The sequence below is a fragment of the Orcinus orca genome, chromosome 18 (assembly GCF_937001465.1).
Source record: "Orcinus orca chromosome 18, mOrcOrc1.1, whole genome shotgun sequence".
Classification (NCBI taxonomy): Eukaryota; Metazoa; Chordata; class Mammalia; order Artiodactyla; family Delphinidae; genus Orcinus; species Orcinus orca.
Window position 1 is genome coordinate 75621919 of NC_064576.1, and position 22409 is coordinate 75644327.

Sequence of the window (22409 nt, forward strand, 5' to 3'; positions counted from 1 at the left end):
AGTCCAGGGCCTCTGAGTACCTGCATCTGTGCTCCAGCCCCACTGCAAAGCCTCGTCAGTGTTTATGCCCAGAAGTAAGTCCAGGCAACACACCTTTCCATAGTGGAAAGAGGTGGAGGAAAGGAAATAGAAAATACATAAATATTGTGTGTACATGCACACGTGATGCCAGGAAAGGATGCTTCTCTTCTCTGCCTCTGGTTGTGAGGCACACGTGCTACTTCTGACTCTGCCCAACTTGACCCCATCGTTTGCTCCGGAGCCTCTGCCCCGAGCCCTGCCTGTGCTGGTCTTTGCCAGCTGAGGCGCTCCAAGCCTTCACTCCAGGCTCTCAGCTGGTACTGGCTCTACTTGTTTAGAGTCACCACGGTCTCCTCTATTCCCCTCTCTTAGTCAAAAATCAGTCAATCTACAAAAAAAAAAAAAAAAAAAAAGTGCTGCGCATCAGCTCTGAGCCAGACACCACCTTCACCTTGGAGAACAGCAGAGATTAAAGCATCCCAAAGCGTTTACATTCCAGCATTTAAACAGATTCAGGAAGTGGGTAAGTAGGATTAGCTCAGGCACTGATGACCGTTCTGGAGAAGGTGAAGCTGGACAAGGTGGAGGGCGACCTCGTGTCCCTAAGAGGTGACATTGGAGCCGAGACCTGGAAGATCTGAGGGAGGAGAGGTCCCAGCAGAAGGAGCACCAGATGCCTGACGCAGGCAGGAGCTTGGTGTGCCTGAGGTTCAGCGAGAAGGCAGGGGTGCCTGGAGCTCGGGAATCGGGTGGGAGCGGACGGCGCAGCCTGGAGGTTAGAGAGAAGCTGGATAGAAGGGGCGTCGCAGGTCTCGAGAAGCGGTCGGGGTTATTCTGAGTGAAACGGGAAGCCGTTGCCAGCTGGGCTTCAGAGAGGAAGGCTGTCTGGGGAGAAAGGGCAGAGGAAGGAGGCTAATTGGAAGGTTATTGCGTTGGTCCAGTTGGGAAACGATGGTGGCGGCGACCACAGAAGTCACCCATGTGTTCCCTGGGCGCTCATTTTCCAGAGCACGAGGAAGCTTGAAAGCCGGTCCTTCCCTCTGAGTCAGCGGGGCCAGGGCTGGGGCTCTGGCGGAAGTACTTCTCTCTTGGGGGAAGAAATTCAGTTTGGACAGAGCTGAGTTACCGGATGGAAATAAAATACTTTGTCAATGTATTATTAAGTGATCCCAAACCCCTGCGTTGCCCTCTTCGTTTCTGGGCTATGGTGAACATCACCCTCTCTCCGGGGAGATTCCAGCAGGCAAATCCGAATCTAGAATAAGTGTCTCTTCCAGTAAGGACAAACCATCCACCCCTCTGTTATGGAAAGGGCCCATTGTAATCAACTCCCCACAAGTAGCCGTCTGGGTCCTTCAAGGAACCATATCATTAACTCTGTTGAGGGGACACCCTGTGGTTTAGCCCAGGCTTGGCGTCTGTGGCTGCCACCAGAGCCATTTTATTTTTTTAACCCACTGAGTCAGCATCAAGACGACCAGGAACCAAGATGGACATTTGCCCCGTGGGACATAATGTCACACGGTTGTCAGACAGCCTCGTTTGCTGTGGGATTCCTGTGGGACAGATGATTTCCCGTGCTTTGAGTGTATTCTGACGTATCCAATCACACCCCTTCCCCAGAGCCGTCCACGAACCCATTTTGTTCTCTCCAAGCTCCCCCAGTGGCTCCTCAGAAAAGCCATTTGCTCTGACCGTGAATCCACACAGGCTCACCCCTCACTGAGGCCAGAGTATCGCTTAGATTTTACTGCTGGAGGGACTTCCGTTTCCGGGGGCACCAGGGAAGTGACAGGAGGGCTCGAAGGAAGAGTTGCAGTAATGGGACCCCGGACCCCAAGGTCACCTGGCTTCTGCTCCATGAGGAGGCCCTGAGTCTGGAACCGACTTAGATCTGGGAGTTGAGTGAGGTCCCTCGACTCCCTGTGGTGGTGGCTCAGGTGCGCCCTCTGCTCACCGGAGTTGGCCATTTCCCGCTACACGAGTCAAGCAGTACCTTCACGGAGCCCCTCATCAGTTTTGTCCCCCAGGGACCCTGTGTAAGTGAAGCGCAGCCGGAGATCAGGTGGGTCACACTGTCCCAGTGACCGAGCAGGCCCTGCTGCCTAGGGCAGAAGCCACGCCCACTTTCCCAGGTGGACATCCCACCTCCATGGGGTCCTGGACTCCTTGAAACAGAAGCCTCTCCCGCTGGCTCCCTGGGCCCAGGGAGATTAGCAGCAGGTTGATCATAATGTAGCTGCCACGTCCATGATCTGGTTTGGGAGGTAAGCCCAGGGGAGGGTGAGGACCTGACACACCGGCTCCAGCGTTTCTGTCCCCAGACTTGCACCCCTTCTTCTTCATCTTCCGAGAGCTGGCCTCTCAGCTGCCTTATGAGTGGGCAGCCCTGGGTGCCCGTCCCACCGACGTGCTGGAGTGGCCGCCCCGCCTCAGGAGCCCGTGTGTTGAAGGCACGATCCCTGGTGCGTGCCGCCCAGGGGGACAGGTTCGGTCTGATCTGAGTTACGTTTAGTAAATGCCGTGTGTGGGAACCTTGTTTGGATTCTGATACCGACCAGCCGGCTGTGAAAAGGTCATTTCGAGACAAGGGGGGACATTTTCACATGGAATCAGTATTCAGAAAAGGAATTATTGTTAATTTTGTTCATAGGGTTAATGGTAGTGTAGTTAAGTCCTTGTTAAGTTCTTGTTCATTTGGGTACGTACTAATATTTGTTGCACGAAATGATACATGGGAGATTTGCTTTAAAATATCCCCAATATTATTGGGAACTAGTTGGGAAAAATTATAAAATATTGATCCTTCTGGGTTCATCATATAATTTCTCTCCTTTCATGTTCGTTTGCAATTTCATAGAATAAAAGGTTTTAAAAATAATGAAAAGGGTGTTTCCTCCGCCCTGGTCAAGTGTTGTCAAAACCTCCAAATCCCAGAAGTGCCCACAACTAACATTTTCTCAAAATGTAGAAATGTGACCATTAGCAGTTTAACTTTTCTTAAGAAATGAAGACCTAATCCTTTTAGGTGAACGTGAGGTCCTCCTCAGAACTTTGCAGCACGGTGCTGGGCTATTTTCCAGAACCAGCTACTTCTCTCTGGCTTTGTTTAGAGCTCTTGTCTCACCTCCTCCCTGGCCCATATGTCGCTGACGAGAGCTTATTACATGGAGCAATCCTTGGTCACGCTTACCCACTGCACGGGTGTGGTGTTGGAATAATAGAATTCCACCATGAATCACAGTGGTACTCAGAAGTGCTTTTCTCAAGTTCACGGCTGGGAGGGTGCCAGCCTATAAAAACCCTGTGGCTTTGTTGGCGATAGTGTTTGTGCCCCTTGGGTCTTGTGCCCCTTGTGCTCTTCCTTGGGTCTGAGCAAGTGTGCCTGTGCAGTGCTGACTTTCTCCTAGGGAACTACCTTTGCTGCCTTTTATGATGTTTTCTCTTACATCCAAGGCAGCTTATTCCATCGCAGCCTGATTTTCCCATACTTATTTCCGTTCCTGCCATCTTTCCTCTCGTAACTAGTCTACCTGTTCTGATCAGACGTCAGATTTGATCGCCCTTCAAAATTCTTATTTTCATGTCTACTCATGCTTCTCTTTCTACCCATCCCATGCATCGAGTTCAGATTAGTTTTCTTCTGTGATGTAAACAAAGTGATTGTCTTAACTGTCTCCCAGAAAGAACAACATCCAGTTTCCTTAGCTGGATGGAATCTTTTTTATTTTATTTATTTATTTTTTTGTGGTACGCGGGCCTCTCACTGTTGTGGCCTCTCCCGTTGCGGAGCACAGGCTCCGGACACGCAGGCTCAGCGGCCATGGCTCACGGGCCCAGCCGCTCGGGGGCATGTGGGATCTTCCAGGACTGGGGCACGAATCCGTGTCCCCTGCATCGGCAGGAGGACTCTCAACCACTGCGCCACCAGGGAAGCCCTGGATGGAATCTTAATGGGTCACAAGCAAAGGAATATAGCATGCCACTGAACCGGTAGATTTGCGTATGCCATTTAAAAAATATATTTGTTACATTTTCAATAAGGCTTTTACTCAACCAAAAAGTATTATTTTGTAATAATGCCGAACCACAGAGGAAAGAAAATGACAGGATTAGGTCCAATGAAAACTTATTATAAAAAATAGAGAAAATGACTTTCTGGGGAGACACAAACGTGAGTTGACTTGATGGACTCTTTATGGCTTTTTAAAGTATTTCGTCCCACATGCTGTGTGGAGTGGCCAAAAAAATAAAATTAAAAAATAAATAAATAAAAGGGACTTCCTTGGCGGTCCGGTGGTTAAGACTCCGCGCTTCCAATGCAGGGGGCGTGGGTTCAATCCCTGGTCGGGAAACTAGGGTCCCACATGCCGTGTGGCATGGCCAAAAAATAAAATAAAAAAAAAAATTCAAAATTACTCAAATGATTGCTTGATTTGATTTTTTTTCCACATCTTTATTTCTTATGAATATAGTCACTTTGCACGCTAGGAAAGAGGATCATGTTAAACCAGTGTAGCCCTCCAGTGACCTGGGCCAGAATTGCTGGATCTGCAGCAGAATCATGTCATCATTGAAGCTGTCACCCATGGCGCTGTAAAACTCTAACTCATAACCACCTGTGTACATTATATTTTCGTTAGGAAACAACCAAAAAATCCAGTCCTTAAGGGCATAATGCATATGAATATCTTGTTCTATAAAAGAATAACCCAAGTTACACAAGTGGCCACCGATGTGTGAACCGGCCAGTGTTGCTGGGGGGAGGAGGTATTTTGAAAACCTACTCTGAGGTTTAAAAATTCCTAGTTCTGCTGTCAGTGAGAAAGCAAGAAAACAATGCTACAGACCGCACTGCCATTGATCAGGGTCTACCACGAGAATATCAATTTAGAGATAAGGGTGGGGAATTGGATAACTTAGAAATTTCCAAACTAATGAACTTAATGACGAGAAATCCAGCATGCTGCCTTTTTCCTTTCGCCGAGGACACACTGAGGCCCGTTTTAGAGACGCGTCCAGGTCTGAAAAGGGATGGCAGGTGTCCCCCCGAGTGGGTTCCTGCTTCCTCCGTCCGTGTCCGCGGAAAGGCCGGGCGGGAGCTCCCGCGGGGGGCCGGGCCGCGCCGGTCCCACTTAGCCCATCATGAGCCCGGCGACCTCTCTCGGGTGGACCCGTAAACTCCCGAGCCCCGCACGGGCGCTGCCTTCCGCCGGGGCCCCGGGGGGAGCGGCCGCACGTCCGCGGCGCTGGAGGGCCTGGGGTCCTGCACGCGGGGCGGGGGGAGATGCCTGCGAGCCTCCCGCAACTGCCGCCCGCTGCCCCCGCGCAGCCCGCACGCCAGCCTGGCTTTCCTCTGGTGAAGGTTCCCACACAGCTTTCAGGCTGGTTTGTCTACGGGAAAAAAGCGTGTGTCAAGACGGTCCACTGTCTTTAAAGCCCAGTAGTTTCAAAGGGCAACTAAGGTTATCACTCGGGATATCCTTCCCCGCCCGCAACTTCCAGTCGCTCTGTTTGGTTTTGTGCAGAGATGTATTTTCTCAGCCATGGAGAGATCTCCTTATGTATGTGCTTATTTACTTTCCTGCATTTAGGAACTAGTATTGGGTGTAAAGGCCAGTTTATCCAACCTCATTATGAAGTTGATAATATCATTAGGAAATGACGTAGGACGTGCCATTAGGACATAGTCAAACAGTGGCATTTCAGGATGCGTCCAAGGTGCGCGGAAGCCTTTCTGACTTGAGCTTTTAGTATGCTCTTGGGTCAGGAGACACCTCGTTTGTATTGATCCACTGAACACACACACCTGCTGTTGTGTAACACATACGTTTATATCAGTATGAGCCCTGTGATAAGTGAGGCACTTTGTGGAGGCTGGCTGCTCCCAGAAGCCAGAGACTGAGCTCATGGAACCTCCCGGCTGGTGTCCAGACCCGGAAATACACTGCAACAGCAAAGGAGGTGAGTGTAACCGCAGAGCAGGCAGATTCCATCTGGGGAGTCCCCAGGCTTTCCCCAGAAAATGATGTCACAGCTGAGACTTGAAGGCTGAGCTGGAGTTAGATGAAGTGTGTTGTTGAGAGAAGGTGTATTCCAGGCTGGGAGTGATACCGACCAGGGTTCTTGGTCTCCTTAATCAATAGAAATTGATTAGAGGCCAGATGAGAAATTCAGGCAGGGCTTTACTGGGGCCCCTGCTGCAGCAGGGGGGATTGAGAACAAGTAACAGTTACCCCTGCTCCCTCATTCCCGGAGGGGCGGGGGGAGGGGAGGGGTGTGTCCAGCGCTGGAGGGGTGGCTTAGGCAGTTGGCCCACCGCTTAGGTGGTGCTCAGGGCAGGGGGCATGTGCAGTGCCTTGCCATTGCTCCAGGCTCTTCAAAAGCGGCAGTTGAGTTTTTTTAGTCTTTTGTATCTTTTTGTCCATAATTTGTCCCAACTGCACATGCATGAAGTTATTTTTAGTCCCGCAAGTTTCTTTGTATTTTCTTGCTGGAGGAGACGTTTGTCCAGGTGCAAGCATTGAAGCCCTAGCAGCAAACGGTCCCAGATGTCAGGGGAACAGCATGTGGGGAGTGTAGGAGCCAGAGGAGAGAAACTTGAGAAACCCAGGTTTGGGTCACCCTCAGAAACTTTCTTAACCCAGCCATGCGCTCATCAGATGGAAGTGTCCTTGGTGCGGACAAGGCCTGCACCTGCCCAGGGCTCTCTTGGGGGGACGGCGCCCTCTATGCCACTCTCATGGGTGGAGTTGTGTCCTTCTTGGGAGTCAAGGCCATGGCTCCAAGCTAGCTCTGGCAGCTGTAGTCATTACTGTAGTCACGGAACTAGTTCAGCTCCATAAACCAATGAAATGTAAATATGAGACTCAAAAGAGATTCATATTTATGAAAACTAAACACTTTGAAGAGGCTTAATCAAGGTGAATTGCTAAAAAATTGTTTTCAGTCAGATAAAAATTGAGAGCTGTAAAACATGGGAAAATCAGGGAATCTGTACTCAGAACGCTTCTGGTCATTGCTTTAAAGCATCCAGAACTGGCGATCGTAGTTGACGCCTCATGGGTGTGACATGCAGAATGATCACAGGGGGAGACCTCTGGTCCTCGATGATAACGGAGGTGAATCAGCTGCACCTTTGTACGTTGAAGTTGAGGTGTTCTGGGCATGATGCATGTGTCATGTTTTTGACTTGGGCCTTTCAGGCAGCCGGACTACCTGGTGGGAGGCCTTGCAGCAGCCCCTGAGGCTGTAGCGAGATGAGCTGAGGGGCAGGGTCGAGAGGCGGGTCTAGACGAGGGATCAGACTACCAGAAGTCGGACAGAGCCTGCCCATTCAGGGCCTCCTGTGAAGGGGGTCAGACTTTATCCTGGGGGCAACCAGGAGCCGCAGAAGGGTTTTAAGTGGAGTGGGATGGTCAGGTTTGCATTTTGGTGATGTCACTGGCTAGGTTGTGGACCTGCCTGGGGACAGAGGAGGCAGTCAGTGGGCAGAGCCCTGAACTAGAAACACGACGGTTCTCCTGGAAAAACGAAGACGTGGAGGTCGAACAATTGTCCGGATGTTTGGGGGGCAGACACCCCAGTGCCCCGGTGATGGGGGGAGCATAGGAGAAAAGCACACGAGTGGGGGGCTTGGGTCTGTTCCAGGCATTGAAGTTGGAGGCGCAGGTGGGACAGCTAGGTGGAGATCTTATCCCCTGGCCTTCACCATGAGGGTCTCAGGAGGAGGTGGCCCAGGCTAGAGGGGAAACTGGGGAGTCAACAGCAAGTGATTGGCTCTCAAAGCTGATGCAGGGAGGGGTACCATCCAGGGTGTGTGTGGAGTGAGAAAAGAGGGTCAGCATTTGGGAGCCAGTAAAGAAAGGAATCCACAAAGAAGATAGAAAAGGAGTGGGGCTTCCCTGGTGGCGCGGTGGTTAAGAATCCGCCTGCCAATGCAGTGGACATGGGTTCGAGCCCTGGCCCGGGAAGATCCCACATGCTGTGGAGCAACTAAGCCTGTGCACCACAACTACTGAGCCCGTGTGCCACAGCTACCGTAGCCTGCGTGCCATAACTACTGTAGCCCACGCAACTAGAGGCCATGCTCCACAACAAAGAGAAGCGGCCGCAAGGAGAAGCCCATGCCCGTGCACTGCAACAAAGGAGCTCCCACTCACCGCATCTAGAGAAAGCCGTGCACAGCAACAAAGACCCAATGCAGCCAAAATAAATAAATAAATAAATCTGTGACTCTGTTTTTTTAAAAAAAAAAGGAAAGAAAAGGAGTAGCCAGACAGGTGAGAGGTGTCCAGATGTCCAAGGATGCTGGGCTCCGGGGAGGTGGTGGTTATGATGTCACCTGTGCCCAGGGCGAAGTCGGATGCTCTGAACCATACGCATGGCTCCAGCAGCAATTAGGAACTTGTGGGTTTTGAGAAAAGCGGTTTCAGTTCAGTGAGCGGGCAGAGCCAGGATGCAGGAGGGTGTCTGCAAGATTGTGCGGGGAGTCCAGACCTTATGTGTGAGTGTGAAGGAATTTTATCGATTTTGTTTATTGGTGTTGGTTTTCTGATTTGATGGCCAAAAATTTCCCATAAGTGCTAGGGCTAATTAAAAACTGTTTTGCTATCATATTAAAAAAACTATTTTGGCTTTACATTACCATATCTGAAAGCTCGTTAATTGACTGTGTGAATGTTCATTTGTACTAAATATTTTTGAAAGAAATAGTCTGTTAAATATACACCAGAAAGTTCCATTCCTTGATCTAGAGTTCTGTTCTAATACCCCAACATGAAGGAACTGGGGGCAGTTTAATCATAAGGGTTTATGCCATTTCAACTCTGATGTTTTTAAATTAAATAAATTGTAAGAAATTACTGAAGCATATTTTTTTTAAGTCTTGCAGTGAAGTTAATAACTCCATTAAGACCTTAATTTTATTTTTTACTTGGTCAAGACAAAGAATATAGGTTTCTTCCCTTTGCCTTAGTTTTTTGTGGTTGTTGATCCTACTTCTTGTTATTCTGGCGTTGTTCTATTCTAATAATTGTTATGAAAGTTAATTTTATTATGAACCAGCCTTTGGGTCAAAAAAACAGTGGAGTCCCAGTCATCTATTGACCAGCCATGTGACCTTGCCAAGTTATTTAACCTCGAAGTCTTAATGTCCTCGTCTGTAATAGGAAATATTACTGTTGTCCATCCCACAGATGGGTGAGAGTGACCTGATACACAGTAAGTGTGCAGTAAATTATTACAGAGACCTAAAGAGAAGCACTGATTGTTCTGGGGACAAGGATAGTGATGATTGGTGAGCTGTGTTCGCAACCAGAGTTCTGAGTTCCTAACTCAACTGCGCTAACAAGCAGTTTAACCTTTGACAAGTCACTTAATCTAATAGGTAAGGCCCTAGGGCACCAGGAGTCCATATGGAACAATATTCTGTTTAATTATTATCCAAATATAGGTTAAACTGATCTAAAATGCAAACACTCAGGTTATAGGAAAAAAGAAGGTAACTGGAATGAATGTTTTCTGTTGACTCTCTTGATCGTTATCACCCAGAGACGCCTCTCAACTTTTTGTTAAAAGGAAAGAAGAAAAGAAAAGGAATGGCAGGTGTTGAAGGGTGTGTGTGATGCCTTGAGATTATTTTAACCAAACCTTGTCTGATCTCTTATTGTTTGAATGAGCTCTTTCTGCGTCTGCTTTTCCAAAGTTTTCTTTCAATGGTGAATCACAGAGAAAATGTTTAGTCAGATCATCCTTGCTCAGGACCTGTGGAGGGTGATCGTAGCGGAGCTCTCGGGCGGCTGGTTGAAGGGTCGGTGACATCGAGCCCTGATGGTCAGGTGTGCACGTGCGTCGGGTCTGGGCTCTCCCATCTCCAGCCCGCTTCACGCTCTCCTGCCAGTGATGGCGGGCGCTGGGTGTATTTATCTGTGAAACAAGATGATTCTGTTCTCTTGTCTTTAGGTGGGTGTCTTCCTGCCTCCTGACACCGTCCTGGCTAAAATCTCTCCCTGCTGACCACACCGTGAGACCACGTGGACTCCACGGTCAGACCGATTTAGAGCCAGGAAAGGGTTCTGTCTGCAGGCACAGGCCCTGCAGATACAGACACCAGGGCCTTAGACCGCAGGCCTGCATGTCTGAGAGGTGTGTGGGCTTCAGCAGCGCTTAGCTGCTGTCTCAGCCTTATCAGTGCCCAGAATCAAGAGTTGTTTTTTTTTTTTTTAAAGGAACACAGTGTTCTAGTTCCTGTCTCAGAAAAACATCATAACGTTTCTTTAACGTTTTTCCAGCAAACTCTTGAAATTCTCATCTTCTAACATTTAAAAGCTTCTCGATTCTAAGATGTGTATTTGTTCCAATCATTCTAAACTACAGAGCTAAAAAAGTTTTTAAAATATCATGTGTCTAATGCCAAGTCTAAGACATTGGATTTTTTATAAGGAAAAGAGTAGGGAATTATATTCAGTATCCTATAATAAACCGTAATGGAAAAGAATATGAAAAAGAAAATATTTATATATACATGTACAATTGAATCACTTTGCCATACACCTGAAACTAACACAACGTTGTAAATCAACTATACGTCCATAAAATAAATTAAAAAAAAGGAAAAGAAAGAACATTAAAAGTCAGGGGAAAGAGAGCAAGAGAACTGAACATGGAGCAAACCACCACCAAGCACCCAGCCTCCGCTCGTGTCACTGGTCTTGCGGACATTCCGAATCTGAGGCTTAAAAGCATGCCGTGCTTTTTACTCGCTCGCTAATCGAGATCTGAGTCCTAGAGAGTGAAGCCAGCGATCAAAGCAGGCCAGACAGACCCCAAAGCCCGCATTGGTCCGTCCCACTGGCTGTCTCCCAGGCACTGTGCTGTTGCAGGAACAGAGCACAAAGCTATTTCATTTATGTGCACAGAAGTTTACCCATGTGTCAGTTTTTAAGTCCACACCCTAATAGTTGCCTTTGATTACAACAAAGAAAGAAGTGAAATTCATCCATTACCTTGTTTTGCTCTTGTTAGGTTTGAACCATATGCTAAGGATCCAAAGACAAATAAATGCAGAAAAGAAGTGAAATGTGTCCCAGGCCTTGAAGGATGGAAGCCCCACATGGTTGTTTATAGAAGACAGGGAAGGCTTCCGTCTTAACACAGAGATGGTACCTTATCGTCTTAACACAGAGATGGTACCTTATCGTTTAAAGGACAATTTTGTATCTGTTTCTGAATTAGTCTAAAAGTTGTAGTCAGAGCCCAGGACCACTGTCTTGTTTGGGGCGGTTTTGGAGTGGGGGGCATGGGGTGGGGTAGATGGGAGGGTTCACTAAGGCATTGAGAGCACATCTTCCATCAGTTAGGGTGGATAGGCACACGGTACCTCGGGTGAAAGAGCAATCGCTTTGAAGACACACCTCTTCGTCCTCTGCCTTTGGCTCTCAACGGCTTGTTCGTGTTTCCCCCGCTCCGTTTCCTGTGTCTAAGTGATGGGCCCTCCCCTCTGCGTTCAGGAGGCTGGCTGCTGCACGCTGTTTCAGGAAGACCTAAATGGAGCCTACCTTAGCCATCCTCGGGCAGGCAGCTTACCGAAACGGGGTCTACAGTTCTACGTCAGTATGTGCTAGAAAACGTTATGTGTTGCGTTGACTGTCTCTGGTGGTGTTTTCTTATGTTTCTCTGGGAAATGACATAACTGTGACCTGTAGATTAGTACTAATGTTTGTCTTTAATCCATTTAGAATAAAGGCATCCCTCTGGATACTCCATTATTTATGCTAATAGACAAGGGAATGTGGGTCTGAGTAGCTGATGGCAAATGTAGCTGATTACTTCCTGTTCAGAAATGCCCCCAGTGCAGCTTTGGGAACTGCAGCCCTGTGTCAGCAACGGGGACAGCGGGGGAGTATACTCAGAGCCCTCGCTGTGTTCCTCTTGATTCTGGGGCGTTGTTGCTCAGGTGGGGGTCTGGGCTGGGGCTCAGTCCAGCCGAGGGCAGGGGCTTCCTCGGTTCTGACGTGCACCCAACCTTGAGCTCATTTTCTGAAATTGGCAGTAGTGCTGGGCCGGAGAACAGCATGACTGTCCTCGGGGCCGCCTGCCGCCCTGTGTCTGTCCTGTAGCTCTTGGTAGTGGGGCCTTACCCAAGCCTAGAAAAGAGGGGAAGTTCTAGAATCTTCCCAGGTTAAGGACATCTCTGAACCATGCAGGGAGGCTGCAGCTTTGGTGAAGCAGCAACAGCTGGGAAACATTTGTTGCTGAGTAGCTATCCAGTGCTGGTGATCTTTCTGCCCAATATCAGAAGGTGGCCATGTAGGAAAACCTGTACCTGGACTTCCCTGGTGGTGCAGTGGTTAAGAATCCACCTGCCAATGCAGGGAACACGGGTTCAAGCCCTGGTCTGGGAGCAACTAAGCCCACGTGCCACAACTACTGAGCCCACGATCTAGAGCCCACGAGCCACAACTACTGAAGCCCACGTGCCTAGAGCCTGTGCTCCACAACAAGAGAAGCCACTGTGATGAGAAGCCCGCTCACTGCAACAAAGAGTAGCCTTCACTCACCGCAACTAGAGAAAGCCTGGGCACAGCAATGAAGACCCAACACAGCCAAAGGAAAAAAAAGAAAAAGAAAACCTGTACCGTATTGTACTTAAGAAGATACCAAAAATTCAGAGCTAAATGGAACCTTAACAACCACCTGCTCATCTCAAGAACCAGTTCTGGGCAGGTGGAGGGATGAGTACTGGTTTGAGTTGGAGGTTCCACTGCTAACTTACCTCGCCAGCAGCCTCCTTTTCCATACATGTGGATGTAACTATGTAGGGGTCTTAGGGCCACTGGGCCGAAAATAGCCTTACTGTAGAGTAAAAATCATCGTAACATCCCGCGTGATTCTGACTTTTATCATCTGTGATTTCTAAATATTTGATATTAATGTATAATTTGAATTTCTCCACTTGCCCATGGGACTTAATCCCTTGCTGAATTCTTTTCGTGGTACCAGTAGTCAAGGTTCGTGACAGCTTAGTCTTGACCACATAGCAGCATCTTATCCAAGGAGAATAGATTCGTGTGTTGGCGGGGGGCGGAGGGGTTGGGGGGATGGAGGGTTTTGGGGGGGTGGAGGAGGTTAAGACTTCCTTCCACTATGCTTAAGGTCTTTGTTGCAGTATTCTTATTGATCTGGTAAATATAGGCTCTAATCACTAAAGAACTTTCCAGACCTAAAAGTCTAACCTTCTCTGTAGCTTTTTCCAAAAATATCTTGGAAGCATTTTTTGGGTCATCTTCCTTTGAGAAGTTGCCCCACTGAATTCAGTGCAGTTTTTGTTTATTTACTTTTTTCCTTCTTTTTATCTTTATGTTTGTTTTGAGTGTCTGTGCAGTAAAGTAAGTTTACTTAGTGAATGCCTTTGCTTTAAGATCCTGAAATCCCAAGGACCTTAATCTAGCACCCTGACCCCATCTCTGGATTTAGAAAAAGTCCTTGGGAAACAGAAGCTGCCCTTTGTACCAGCTGCCCAGGGAAAGTGAAAGTGAGCCGTAGAACCAAGTTAAGACAATACCAAGGAAATGTGGCCAAGAGAGCTGCTGCTTTTTGAAAATTGCAACTTTAACCAGAAAAAAAATTTAAGAAAATGAAAACACTCTGGATTTTATTTGCCTCCTGCTGGACTTTAAGCTTTGTTAGAGAGGATGCTCGTCAGATTAATTCCCGCTTCGCTGCTTTGTGTCTCAGTATTCAGCGTTTCACTCGTTCATTCTAACGAAAACCAGGTCCACCCTTGCATTCCACGGTCTTCCTTTGTTTCTGAATTAACACGTCTCAAGCCTGAGTGTGCCTCTGATCCCAGATCCCTGGGTCTGGTTAAAGTCAGGCTGTGATTCCACAGGCCGGTGGGGTCTGCAGTCTGCACTCCCCACCAGGGACCCGCTCTCCAGTCACCCGGCGCTGCTGGTCCCTGGACCGCACCCTTTGGGGCAGTAATAACGTGTTATCGTAAACAGAGAGTTTTGTGGCCTTTTGGGAAATTCTGTGTTAAACAAGGTGACACAGATGTCACGATCTGGATTTGTAGCCTGCGGGGACTGACGTATCCTCTGGATTTCCAGGAAGTAGATACAGTGTTCAGTGGTTTTCAGACACTTTTCGTGGACCATATTATACTAGTATTCCACATGGGATATAGGAAACTTTACCTCACAGAGAGTGGTCTGCCCTGAAAAACAATTTCAAGGAATCTTTTGAGTCCGTCATTTAATGAAGCACTGCCTTTATTAAGAATAGATATGCCCTGGGAATTCCCTGGTGGGGCCAGTGGTTGAGACACCATGCTTGCACTGCAGGGGGTCAGGGACTGAGACCCCACATGTCTTGCAGTGTGGCCAAAAAAAAAAATATGTGTGTATATATATATATACACATACATACACACATGGGGAGAGGGAGGGGGAGGGAGGGAGGGAGAAAGGAAGAAAGAAGTAAAGGAAGGAAGAAAGAAAGAATAGGTGTGCCCCTATTGAATGAACTGTCTATTCAAAGTTTTTAAAAATTTTACTCTTTTCAGTCATTTAAAGATACTTGCAAGGGGTAGATTCGAAGCCGACCCGGTTCTGTGAGTGGCGCATGTGTGCTTGCAGGTTACCCTTTGTTGTGGTTTGTTGAAGACTTCGCTGGATTTAAAGGTGGGGTGCACCAAACCAACAGAAACAGCCACAAATAGTTCAAGATGAGAAAAGCCTATGGTGAAGCACGTGGTCGGCGTGGGTGACGTCACTGATCATGCAGCTTTGCCCATCGAGCGTGGTCAGCGGACCTGAGGTTTGTCAGAGTAGCTGCTGCATGATCTGTCCTGTTCATTAATCCCCAAGAAAGTGCCCGCGTTGTTCTGATATGTTCTCAGGGACCCTGAGAGCGCTGTCCGAGCCTGGTTGTCCCCACTGTACAGACCAGACACGGAGACCCTGGAGGTTTGAACTGGCGCCCATCACCCCAGAGCCGGCACGCACTCACGGGCTCAGTTTTTAGCCATTTACTGGGGGACAACCATGTGATCCCTGCTCTGTGTATACCATCTCCTTGCTCGTTAACTTAAAAAGTCAGCATCTTCAGTGTTGTGAGGAAATTGAAGGAAGCTGTTTGTTAATAGGTGTCCTTTCACAATATGACTTGCTTGTTGTAGATAACTGGGAAAAAAGTATACAGGAAATAAATAACCCGTGTCAGCTAGAGAGAGCCTCTTTAAAATAAAAGACAATTCTCTTCATTATAGAGAACAGATACTTTATATAGTAAAAGATATGCATATCCTTGTCACATACACACATATTTACATATATGTTTTTAAACAAATCCCACTTTTAAAATGAGTTCACAGATTTGCAGTTAACAGTGTAATATCACAACTGAAATTTTTGTCATGCCTTAGCATGAAATCCCAACTCCAGGTTTGAACCTAGCAACCTCTCTGCTTCTTCCCCCATGAAATGGGTTCCTTCTTTTTTTTTTTCTGAGCCCGCCCCTTTATTTTTTTTAATTGAAGTACAGTTGATTGACAGTGTTGTGTCAGTTTCTGCTGTACAGCAAAGTGATTCAGTTATACACATACATACATTCTTTTAAAGTATTCTTTTCTATGATGCTTTATCACAGGGTAGTGAATACAGTTCACTGTAGGAGCTGGTTGTTTGTCCATCCTGTATGTAATAGCTTACATCTTGAAAGCTCTCTTCTGGTCTGCCTCGGGCTTTGGGATTGTAATGAAGAGCAGCCTTTCTCCCACCGTCATCGGAGGCTCTCCGGGGCCCCTGGTAGGCAGATGCGGTGCCTGGTTTCCTGGGTGGCCGTCTGGCCTGCGTTTAGGCTTTCCTCCCCGCCGTCCAGTCTGAGGCTGTAACCTCAGCCGCCCGTGGGCGGGCGCTGTGAGCAGTGAGGCTCTGGCCAGCAGGCACAGGCGTCAGCAGTGAATAAGCGATTCTGTCGTCTCCTCAGCCAGAGCCTGTGCGAGTCTCCGTGATGCACAGTCACCCCCCAGCCCCGCTCTGAACGTGGCTCTTTTCCAAACAGAAGGATGGTGGCTAGAGGGGAAATTGCAAGATTCTGGAGTCTGGAAAGCCTTCACCTGGGTACGTGTGCAGAGAATGGACTCCTGTGTCTGGCCATGTTGCCGGTTCCCCTCTGTGTCCTTGCAAGTTGCAGGACTCTCTCTGCTGCTTCTTGTCGGGGGGGTGGTGGTGGTGGTGGTGGTGGTGGTGGTGGTGGTGGGTGGGTGTGTGTGTGTGTGTGTGTGTGTGTGTGTGTGTGTGTGTGTGTGTGTGTGTGTGTGTGTGAAAGAGAGAGAGAGAGAAAGCTCACTTGTCCCACCCGGGGTCCTAAGGGCAGTTCTAGGCATGGGCACAGTGAATCAGAGAAGCTGGTGTGGGTTACAGCACAGCCGTTGGTATGAAATAGAAAGTAGTAAGAACCAAACGTGGGCTGTCCGTTACAAGTTACGGGTCTGGGTTTCGTTGCGCTAGTTTTTGCTTCTGTTACGTGAAATTTCTTTATACAGGAGATTATTGCTGGGGTCCGTAACAGTGTTCCTTGCTAGTTTGGGGTGTGTGAGGTTTAAGGGTATGAACTGATGATTTTTGAGAAATACTGTCGACTGTTTGTGAAAGTGTTATTGCCCAAGACTCAGTTACTGTACGGTGCTTTATCCCACCTTGCTTGTCAGTGTTTTTGTGAGTGTTGTCAGCTAGACTAATTCCTATTTAAGTGTGAAGGAAACATGGTTCTCTGATACTAGGAAGTTATCAATTGGAGCCCGTGTATTCTTTAAAGGGAGTGAGAAAAAAGGCTTCACAGAAAGAATTCTGGCTGACTGCTACACATGGGTGCAGTAGGATGCTTTAAAAAAAAAGAAGTCTTGTCGCTGTTTTTGCCTTACGTCAGTAGCTCAGGCTGAAATGAATGGGAGTCACAGGTGAGTCTGAAGTCAGCCCTGGGCCTTGCAATGCAGTGTGTATTTTGTGCTTCCTCCTTGTTTTGTTGGCTTTCTGTGCAGGCCGACAGCAGACAGGGATGTGATCAGGGCTCCTGCTTCTGGCCTCTTCACTAACAAACATTTAGAAAAAGAAAAAGAAGTAGCCCAGATATTCCTGCGTTCAGAGCACAGGCCTGCCTGCCAAGTGGCTGTGCTTGTCACTTGAGTGGCCGGTGGTCCCACTGTCCGGCGTGGAGGAGTGCTGGCCGCCCGGCCTCACCCTGGGCGGGAGAGGGGTGTGTGTGCGCCTGTGTTTATTCCAGGGCAGCCAGCCTGATGGAGCCCGCCCCCCGCATTCCTCTGCTCCCGGGGCGGGCACGGGTCCCAATCCTCATTCCCAGGGTGCGGAGGCCGAGGGAGGCTGGACGCAGCCTCCACGCTGAGCCGGATGCTCTCCCGTCGCTGGGATGCGCAGCTGGTCAGGCCTCCTGCGTGGGGTCCGCACCCCCCTCCCCGTGTGCCCTCCGGCTCCCGCACTCCAGCCCTGCCGGCCTTTGATGAGCCTGGCTGTAAAGAGAAAGGAGGAGGCAGCTCGGCCCGAATCTTCCCTTTCCCACTGGTTCCGTGTGTTCCCGGGACCGTCTTTCATGTACTCGCTCTACGAAGCATGTATGTGTGTGTGATGCAAACGCGATGTTTAATCATCCTTAAGTGACATGCCAGCGTAAAATAAAGCGGAGAGCTTGCTGAATGGGGGCCTCTGTTTTCTTTGAGATCCCTGATTGGCCAGGGGGCCTACGGGACAGCTCGGCGGCTCCCGGGAGGGATGTCCTGCAGGGACTGGGGGCGGGAGCTGTCCAGTCACTGCGGCTCAGAGAGCCCAGGGCCAGGCAGGTGCATGGCAGGATGGCTTGGGAGCCAGACAGATCTGGGGTTGAATTCCAGCCCCACCTCCGGGGAGCGGTTCCTTAACCTCTTTGAGCCACAATTTCCTCCTGTTTAAACAGACAGTAGTAATTCCAGGAGGCGTACATGGCTTGGATGAGATGATTTATTTAAGCTCTTAGCACAGTGCCTGGTACACACTGTGAGCTCATTCTGGGGATGCAGTGAGACTGGAAGGGTTCCTCCTCAGGATTTGTTCAGCCAGCCTGCAAGGCAGCTGCCAGGAGCTGGGAGGGGCGTGGTGAGCAGCCTCGAGCTGCCAGGGGGCGGCCGAGTGGAGGAGGGGGCGAGGCTGCGATGGACGGGCAGCCGCGGTCAGAGCCACACCCAAGAAGAGAGGAGAAAACAGACTGCAAGGGGCCAGCCCAGGCTTGTGGCAGGACACAGAGGAGCCCAGAGCCTAACCCCAGGGCTGGGTTGGCGGCTGAGGACTGTCCAGCTGCTGCATCCCCAGGAGCACAGAGACCCTGGGGGCAGTGCCTGCCCAGGGCTCCCGGCCCAAACCCCAACCTGCCTGTCTCAGGGCTCGGAGTGCCCCTTCCGCAGGTGATAGAGAGCATATGGGATACACCTCTAGGGCAGGATTTGCCTTTACATTGAGAAGAGGGAAAACTTTTCACTTTTAGTGGTTTAAAACAAACCTTTTTAAACTCCTTGTAGAAACAGTGCACCTTGGAGGTTTGGTGTAAATTAAGTTCCACCGTGACATGACTCCCATCACTGCTCGGGCATCAGAAGGTGGCCGAGGCCCTAAGTTGAGTCCAGATGTAAAGTTCTCTGCTGGGAGGGCTATTTCCAGAAGACCCGTGGACATTATAAAAGGTTATCAGTGAAGGGTAGCGTGTCCATTTTTAGTACCTTTTTGACCTTCTTAATGTCAACATGTTTAAAAGATTCAAAAATACTGTGTATGGAAAGTGGTTTGAAAGTCTAAATTAGGCTAATAGGGACTTTCCTAGAAGCAACATTAAATTCTAGACAGGAAGAATTTCGTGCTTTAATTCGGTGACCTGACACTGACTAATAAGCATGGTCTTGCCCCTGAGGAAGTCAGATGGGGCAGGAGTGGGGCAGATGTGAGGAGAGATGCACACACAGCTAAGGAGGATATTGTAGTGAAACGGCTAAAATATGATGACAGTGTAAATATGGTGAACGTTTTAAAACCGGACACCGTTACTGCACAGGGGCAGGGAACGTAGGCAGGAGAGTGGAAAATCATAACCCATCACCGGTGCGTGAGAGCTTGGCCGCCCCGAAGGAGAAGGGGGCATTTGATGGGCTCTTTGGGTGGGGACATCGCTCCAGGTGGGCAGGTCAGTGTGGACCAAAGGATCGCGTCCTTTTTGTAGAACGCAGGGAACGCTAACAAAGTGGCTACAGCGGAGGTGTTCAAGCAACGAGTCAGAATCCAGTGTTCTCCAGCCTATGTCGCTGTGTAGACGGGCCACACAGCGCACATCCCAGGGCAGACCCCTGCACGTGGGGTTAAGGAAGCTTAGCCTGAGTGCCTGTGGTTTCCAAATGTAGTCAGGCGTCAGAATCGCTTGGGGAGCTTTGGAAAGAGGTTCTCAGCAAACCCCTGTGATGGGACGCCATCCACCCTAGAGGAGTGGTCCTGGAGTCGAGGGTGTGTTCCGACATCCAAGGCCCCCTGTGGCCGGGTTCATGCCCCCTGTTGCATCTTGGGGCCCGGGAGCTGCACCGGGTGCAGGGACCTGGCCGGTGGTCCAGACACGGCTGCAGCAGCTCCCCGTGAAGGCCGCCCTGGGCTCTGAGCGCAGACCGCCCACCCGCCCGCCTGGTTTTCCCATTTCTGCTCTTAGGATGGCCCGTGAGAACGGTTTATCTCCAACCTGAGGAAGCCTGAGTGATCAGCAGGTTTCCTAACGTCCGTATTTTTAACGGATTATTCTAAGTACGGGAACTTCCCTGAAGTGACCCTTGTTTAGTGGAACACCCCTGGAGAATGTTGTGCCGGTCAGGTGTCCACACCCATGTGGCCTGCACGGCAGGTGCCCAGTTATGACACCTGCCATGTTAGCTCTTACCTTCCCCTGATCTGTCCCCTGCCCTCCCCGACCCCGTGTGACAGGTAAGGGGACAGTTTTCCCCAGCTGCAAAGAGGGGCCTGGCTGGGGTCCCAGCAAGGTCTTGTGCTTTTGAAATTCCATCCCTCTGATCAAAAGTCCTTAAACGTGCAAAATTAAGCCAAACAGGAGAGATCTGATGTGTGTCCTGAGAAAAATTCCTGCCGGGACACGGGCTGGGGACCTGTTTGCCGCAAGTGGGACTCAGGATCCTGTAAGAAGGCCTTAACCTCCGGCGTGTGTTATAGGATAAAGTTTTCCGTTGTTGCTGATGTGTGATGTGTCCTGTCCTAAAAACTCACCTTGAGGATCAGCTGTCAGGTTTTGTCCCCTCACAGACGTGAAATCCAGGTTCAGACAGAGGAATGTCACCCTCCCCAAGGAGTGAGGACACTGTTCATTGTTGGCCTTTTTTATAAGACTCCCATTGTCAGACTTCGCTGGTGGCGCTGTGGTTAAGAATCCGCCTGCCAATGCAGAGGACATGGTTTTGAGCCCTAGTCTGGGAAGATCCCACATGCCACGGAGCAACTAAGCCCGTGCGCCACAACTATTGAACCTGCGCTCTAGAGCCCGCGAGCCACAACGACTGAGCCTGCGTGCCACAACTACTGAAGCCCGCGCACCTAGAGCCCGTGCTCCACACCAAGAGAAGCCACTACAATGAGAAGTCCGCACACTGTAATGAAGAGTAGCCCCTGCTCGCCGCAACTAGAAAAAGCTCGTGCGCAGCAACGAAGACCCAACACAGCCAAAAATAAAATAAATAAATAAATTTATTTAAAAAAATATCCTGCAAGCCTCGCAGCGTGGCCAAAAAAAAAAAAGACTCCCATCGTCTCCACTGTCTGCAGCCGTCCTGACTGTACAATGGCACGTCCTCTATGGCTACAGGGTTCTCTCCTGAATGTTTCTGAAGCTGCGTCAGGCCAGGGCTGGAAATGTGGACGGGGTTTCCTCAGATCGGTTCATTCAGGAAGTGTGTAGAGATTTGGGGGAAACGAGGATTCAGGGGCTGAATCTGAAGGTGCGACTGTGTGAAGGGACCGGCGGGTGAAGGGGGCAGTGGTCCGGCCAGTGCATCCCCTCGAGACCCGGGACGACATCCCCTTTACAGGGGATGTTGACCATGAAGATTAGACAAGCACGGGATAAATTCATGTTACAGAAACGTAGAATGTTTATGCATATTTACTCTGCGGTCCTAGAACTGTCCCTGCAGAGGTGGGTGCTGTCATCAGCACGCAGAGCCTTTAGACCAGAAGGATGTTCCCGCCGGGCGTGGTGGTGGCTTTGACAGGCGTGGTGGACGAGCAACACGTCTGCTCTCAGGATCCTCTGTCTAGGAGTTCAAGGTTTTCATTTCAATTTGCAACAGACTTTGCTCAACGTTTACAAGATGCTTTTCAAACACGGCTTTTCCACACCTACTTATTCAACAGAAGAAATAGTACAGCTGGGAAGGGTCTGGAGACGCTGGAACCCCACGTGCCATTGGTGAGAGTGTAGAATAGTGCGGCCACCGTGGAGAAAGGTGTGGAGGTTCCTCAGAGAAGCTGAAATCGAATTTCTCCACGACCAGCCATCCCACCTCTGGATACACATCCAGAAGAATTTCCAGCAGGATCTCGAGGAGGTATTTGCATGGCCACGTTCAGGAGGCAGAAGCCACCCAAATGCACCTGGACAGACAGATGGTATTAGGTGCAGTGGCATGTTATCCCACCTTAAAAAGGAAGGAAATTGGATACAGGTAACTCCATGGATGAACTTCGAGGACACTGTGCTCAATGGAATAAGCCAGCCACAGGAGGGCAAATGCTGTGTGATTCCACTCACACGACGGATGTAAAGCGTTCAGATCACAGGACCAGAAAGCAGAAAGCTAGTTGCCGAAGGATGGGGCTGGGGGAGAGGAGAAAGGATTCGTCTCTAATGGGGACAGAGTTTCAGCTTCGCAAGGTGGAAAAGTTCTGGACGTGGTTGCACAACGATGTGAATGTACTTAACGCTGCTGAACCTACATGAATCTACATCGTGCAAAACACCCCTAAATAAAAAGTCACCGCTAAAAAAGAAGAAAGAATGAAACTTAATCTCCGAGAAAGGCACCGTGTGAACCTTCGTCTGCAGTGGAAGGTTTTATGTGACACACACGCTCCTTGGTGAGGAGATGCTGTCGAGCCGGGGGCTGCTGGGTGGGGTGGGGGAGGGCAGCCGCGGGGAGGAGGTCTGCCCAGCGGGGTGGGCTCTGGGTGGGACAGGGGACTGTTTAACTGGTGGGGCCGGGGTAGATGGCATCCTGCGGAAGAATTTGTGATGACGCAGCAGATCTCTGCTGTGTGGTTTCTTGCACACACGGTGGAACCATGTTTTCCGAAGTTGGCCTT

At 49.6% G+C, this 22409-nt stretch overlaps 1 protein-coding gene across 6 annotated transcripts in view; it reads left to right on the forward strand.

Annotated features, from left to right (window-relative positions):
• The window catches only part of SPATA13 (spermatogenesis associated 13), a 263660-nt gene that overhangs the window by 219569 nt on the left and 21682 nt on the right, over positions 1-22409 (forward strand). The window contains exon 1 of one of the 6 annotated variants that reach the window (XM_049701304.1): positions 14525-16145. The exons of the other annotated variants lie outside the window; for them this stretch is intronic. Coding sequence (XP_049557261.1) covers positions 16091-16145 — 55 coding nt within the window. The 5' untranslated portion in view covers positions 14525-16090. Of the gene's footprint in view, positions 1-14524; positions 16146-22409 lie in introns of those variants that run through there. 6 annotated transcript variants of the gene reach the window in all.